This window comes from Xenopus laevis, chromosome 1L (genome assembly GCF_017654675.1).
Source record: "Xenopus laevis strain J_2021 chromosome 1L, Xenopus_laevis_v10.1, whole genome shotgun sequence".
Classification (NCBI taxonomy): Eukaryota; Metazoa; Chordata; class Amphibia; order Anura; family Pipidae; genus Xenopus; species Xenopus laevis.
Window position 1 is genome coordinate 230,810,353 of NC_054371.1, and position 5,631 is coordinate 230,815,983.

Here is a 5,631-nt window from a genome sequence, read left to right on the forward strand (position 1 = left end):
TCCTCTGTACCGGCCTTTGGGGTCTGGGTAAGAGCTGCAGACTTTTTGAATGACACAGGCTGGAATAGGCACCCGTTTCTTGGGCCCTACGTAGCCATAAATCCAGGCGATGAATGACCGATAGGAAGTCTGTCGTAATTTTCTGTAGAAGAAAGCGAGGATTAGTGATCTGCACAAAAATGTTGTTCTGCACTGGTCATTACACGCCAAGGGGATAGGTTGTGTGCCATTATTTTATATAGGGCTAACAACACTGGCACGACTTTATGGAGCAAACCGGGTTTCTGCACTTTTTTCTTGGAGCAGTTTTGGCCATTGTTGGAGCTAAAGTGGATAAAAAACCATGGCCAATTGTGCCATTTACAAAGCAGTTTTGCCTAGAACAGATGTTCTTGACATAAGGAAAACACACCGAAATGATTCCCATAATCCTCAATCTATAGGTAAAGGTCAGATGAACTTGTCTGTTGTGGCTGCTTATTCCACCTGTGGGGCGGTGCATGTTCCAAAATATATAATAAGTATTCCAGGTGGGATTTATGTAAACACCTCAGGTAAAAATTTCCTGCTATGGCAGATGCAGCCTTCTTGTAGATATTTATTTTCCACAGATGATACTTCCATACAACAAGAGGATTCCTCCACAGTTTTCATGGCACACAATTGCCACACCTACACCACTCAGTTGTCCCAATTCGATTGTCTGCTCTTTGATGGTGACGTCCACTTGGTGTGTCTCGCACTCGCTCGTTGCCAAAACATGTCAGATCACCTTGCCCTTGGGATTGCTATATAAAAAATAAAACACTGGTGAGTCAGAACAAATTCAAATGTTTGAAAATGGAGGACTCTGTTTCCAATCATATATTATATACTAACCATGTTAGTTCTTTGTGCTTCAGGTTCCTTTTCACTCAACAGAATTAGTTTCTTTGGTGCCATAATCTAAAAATGTAAAATAGTATATAATATGAACAACAAGACAGAGAACAAATACTCAGCTTTCTTCCTCCACACAGCCCCCCTATATAAATGCTTTAGCCCCCCCATACACAGTCTTTCCCTCCACACAGTCTTTATCCCCCCAATATAAAGCTTCTCTGCCACCGAGCAGTCTCACTCCCCCACAGCAGTCTCTCTTCCTCCCAGCAGTCTCTCTCTCAGCAGTCTCTTCCCCCCACAGCATACTCTCTCACCACAGTCTCTCTCCCAGCAGCCTCTCTCCCACCACAGCAGTCTCTCTTCCTCCCAGCATTTCTCTCCCAGCAGTCTCTCCACCCCCAGCATTCTCTCTCACCACAATCTCTCTCCCAGCAGCCTGTCTGCCACCGAGCAGTCTCTCTCCCACCACAGCAGTCTCTCTTTCCCCCAGCATTTCTCTCCCAGCAGTCTCTCCCCCCCACAGCAGCCTCTCTCACCACAGTCTCCCCCCCAGCATTCTCTCTCACTACAGTCTCTCTCCCAGCAGTCTCTCTCCCCCACAGCAGTCTCTCTTCCTCTCAGCAGTCTCTCTTCCTCCCAGCAGTCTCTTTCCCAGCAGCCTGTCTGCCACTGAGCAGTCTCTTTCCCACCCAGAAGTCTCTCTCCATGCAGTCTCTCTCTGAGCTATTTTGCCCAGCTGTTCTGTTCCCTCCCCCCAGCATTTCTCTCACTCCCCACAGACTTTCTTGACAAGCCTTCCTTTCTCTTCCATTTCAGAATTCCTCCTCCTCCCCCTCCCGCACAATTTCTGTCCCACAGTCTCTCCCCAGCTGTACTATGCCCCCTAGCAATTCTTTCACTCCCCACAGACTCTTCCGTTCCAAAATCCCTTTCTCCCCCGCAGCCTTCCTGTTCCGCAATCTCTCTCCCCGCTCTTTTGCCCAACCGTACAGTGTTCTCCCCAGCTTGTTCTCTCTCTCTATCCTGTTCCTGACTTCCGGCACTTTGTGGAGGAACAGCGTTGGGAGCGCACACGCAGTGGCAAACTGGTTGCTTTTTCCCCTTTTTACACAGGTAATGGAGAAAGGGTATTTTGAAATTATTATAGGGCATTATTAGGCCATGCCCATTATTTTTAACATATAGAATGCATTTTTTAAATAAAAAATGTTGACATTACTGGTCCTTTAAACAACAAACTCCACTAAAACTGCCCTAACCTGACTAACTAATGACCTTTTAACAGCTTATGCCAACAACCCCTTCTCACTACTTATACTGCTTGATCTCTCCTCTGCATTTGACACTGTGGATCACTCTCTCCTCCATTTGCTTGGCCTTCGTGACACAGCCCTGTCCTGGTTCTCATCTTACCTCACTAATCATTCCTTCAGTGTCTCCTACTATGGAGTAGTATCTTCTCCCCCTCCCACATTCAAGACTTTGCAGGGGCTGCACCCCACCTCTGGAATTCTCTCCCATGCTCTGTCTGACTTTCTCCCAACCTTTCTGCTCTGAAAAGATCTCTTATACACACTTATTTAGAGAAGCCAACACTCACTCTGCTTAACTACCAGATACAGTACCACATCTCTCACCCACTTAATTCTGATCATGCCCACTCCCACAACTAGTGTCTAATTCCATTCCCTTTAGATTGTAAGCTCTTTTGAACAGGGCCTTCCCTCACCAGTATTGGTTGTTTTGTATGGAACTCCATATGTACTACATATGTAATTCATGTGATTTAGTTGTATAAACACATTTACTTTACAGAGCTGCGCAATATGTTAGCTCTCTATAAATACATGTTAATAATAAATAACATGTTAATAACAGATCACAGGAGAGACTACCAGAAGTGGATTTATTGTTACTTTTATGTTGCGCTAATTTCTGCAAATTCTGAAATTGTGTATTTTTCTATATGCCACAAAAATGTTTTCCCCCCCCCGAGTGTATGTAGGGAGCCATAGGTCTAATGGCCCTTATGGCTTCATGCTCCTACCAGTGCCTCGTTTCCTTGTTGCTGGATAAAAACCCATGTAACCATTTGTACTTATTTACATAACCAGTTCATTGTCCCATAGGTTGATGACCATGTCCTGCCTCACTGTAACATAGTGATTTGCAGGGGGGGGTCTTTCCTCTTTGGCCTGCAGCAGTTGATCCATTGAGCCTGGAGTCAACATAGCCCCAAAAGTGTTAGGCCTTAAAGGGACAACCCCTTTGTAAAAGTTGGGGAACAGGGACCCCAGGAACCAGGTTATCTAGTGTGCAGGATACACACTGTTATAGCACTCTCTAGTAAGAGGGTCAGTGAGTATTAGTTAGCAAGAACAGCTTTGAGCTCCACCAAGGAGGATAGAAGAGAGTAGCTCTCCACAGGATCTGCTGCCTGTAGTAAAGGGACTGCAGTACTGACAAGGGAATCAGGTTATTATTCTATCCCTGTTCCATGTCTATAGTAGGGATCAGGGCCACATGAGGTATTGACAACCTGGAAGGTGTATACTTTCAACTCCCCCTGCTGTTCCTTCAGTGGTACCATTCTTTGCTGCATATGCTAAACCTGTGACTTTACCTGGTATTATATGCTGTTGCCTCATTGATGTGAGTATTATCAACCCGTGGTGCTTTATATTAAATAAAGCCAATTTGTTATTGTTTGCAAAGAAACCCTGGCATCACATTTCTATTATTTTACACCTACACTATAAAATACTTGACAGTTAAAGGTTAAACAGGAGTCTAAAGTTAAAGCAGTAAACTTGCCCCACCTTGTGTTCAACATAAAACAAGTTCCACTGGTTATAGAGAGACAGAGAGGAACTTTCAGTTTCGTTTCTTGTTCTTGATTTCAGTGATGGCGACTGCTGATCTGAGAGACGAGCTGAGCTGCTCCATCTGCCTGAGCATTTATACTGATCCTGTATCCCTGCCGTGTGGCCATAACTTCTGCCGGGACTGTATTGGGACAACATGGGACACCCAGGAGGGATCTGGGGCTTATTCCTGCCCTGAATGTAGAGCAGAGTATCAGGAACGCCCTGCCCTGCTCAGGAACAGAACTCTGGGTAACATAGCAAAGAGATTCCGTCCAACTGAGACAGAGCCGGGGGAGACTGGGATCTTCTGCACCTACTGTGTCCTCTCTCCTGTACCTGCTGCTAAATCCTGTCTCCTGTGTGAGGCTTCTCTGTGTGATACCCACCTGAGGGGGCACAGCAAGTCAGCAGAACATGTACTGACCCAACCCACCGACTCCTTTATGGGGAGAAAATGTTCTGTACATCACAAGGTTCTGGAGTATTTCTGCTGTGAGGAGTCTGTCTGTGTCTGTGTATATTGCTGCATGGCTGAGGAGCACAGGGGCCACAGGGTGGAGCTGCTGAGTGAGGCCTCTGAGAAGAAGAAAGAGAAACTGAGGAAAGTTCTGGAGAAACTGAGGCCAGAGAGAGAGGAGACTGAGAGAGGAGCCCAGAGACTGCAGGAGCGCAGGAGAGAAGTGGCAGAAAAAGCAGCCGGTGAGACAGAGAGAGTCACTGCCCTGTTTAGAGACATCAGGGAACAGCTGGAAGCCCTAGAGAAGCGACTCCTGAGTGACATCTCCAGCCAGAAAGAGAAGCTCTCACTCACACTCACTGATCTGATGGAGCAGCTGGAAATAAAGAAGGACGAGCTGTCCAGGAAGATCCGTCACATTGAGGAGCTGTGCAACATGGCAGATCCACTCACTGTCCTACAGGAACGGGAATCACATGGAGCTGCAGATAATGAGGGGGGCAGAGAGAGACATGATATAAAGGTCCCTGCTGTAGGGGATCTGGATGTGGATCTGATCTCAGAGACATTACTCACAGGCTTAGCTGCCATTGTGACTGGGGTAAAGGGAAGAGTGATCCCTGGGCAGGAGGCTACAGACCTGTTACTGGATATAAACACGACTGGGAATCATTTATCTGTATCAGGGGACAGGAAATCTGCTTCCTACTCACGTACAGACCAGCATCACCCACAAACCCCAGAGAGATTTCAGGTTTGGCCTCAGGTTTTAAGCACCAGGAGTTTCCACTTGGGCAGATATTACTGGGAAGTGGAGGTCAGTGATTCAAGGAACTGGATGGTAGGGGTGGCCTATCCCAGTATAGAGAGGGGAGGGGATCAGTCGTGGATTGGGACTAATAACAAGTCCTGGTGTTTATACAGATGGGACAATAAATATTCAGTGAGACATGACATGAAAGGCACACAGTTACCCCAAGTCTCTTCCTGCAGGAGAATCAGGATCTCACTGGACTATGAGGCCGGACGTCTGTCCTTTTATGAGCTGAGTGAACCAATCAGACACTTACACACCTTCACTGCCACATTCACTGAGCCCCTTCATGCTGCATTTGGGGTAGGGTGGGATTTTGATGATGACAATGATGATGATGATGATAATTCCTGGGTAAGAATTATTAGTTGTTGCTATGGGTGACTTCAATTATCCAGACATTGACTGGGGTAATGGGGTTGCTAAGACAGAAAAAGCTAGTAGGTTTGTAAATATGCTGAATGACAACTTTTTATTCCAGCTCGTTCAAGAACCTACTAGGAATAACTAATTTTTGGACCTTGTAATAACTAATAATACTGAACTCATAGTGATCATAACATGGTCTCCTTTGAGATTCTGTTGCAGAAGCAATTCTATAAGGGAGTAAC

The 5,631-nt window shown here is 46.1% G+C and overlaps 1 protein-coding gene across 1 annotated transcript; it reads left to right on the forward strand.

Annotated features, from left to right (window-relative positions):
* The first annotated feature begins 1,777 nt into the window (after positions 1-1,777).
* On the forward strand, positions 1,778-5,404 carry LOC108718999 (E3 ubiquitin-protein ligase TRIM39). The gene is given in 4 exon segments (XM_018267583.2): positions 1,778-1,995; positions 3,786-4,778; positions 4,781-4,895; positions 4,897-5,404. Coding segments are annotated over 3 exon segments (1,614 nt in total). The 5' UTR covers positions 1,778-1,995; positions 3,786-3,787.
* The last annotated feature ends 227 nt before the right edge of the window (positions 5,405-5,631 follow it).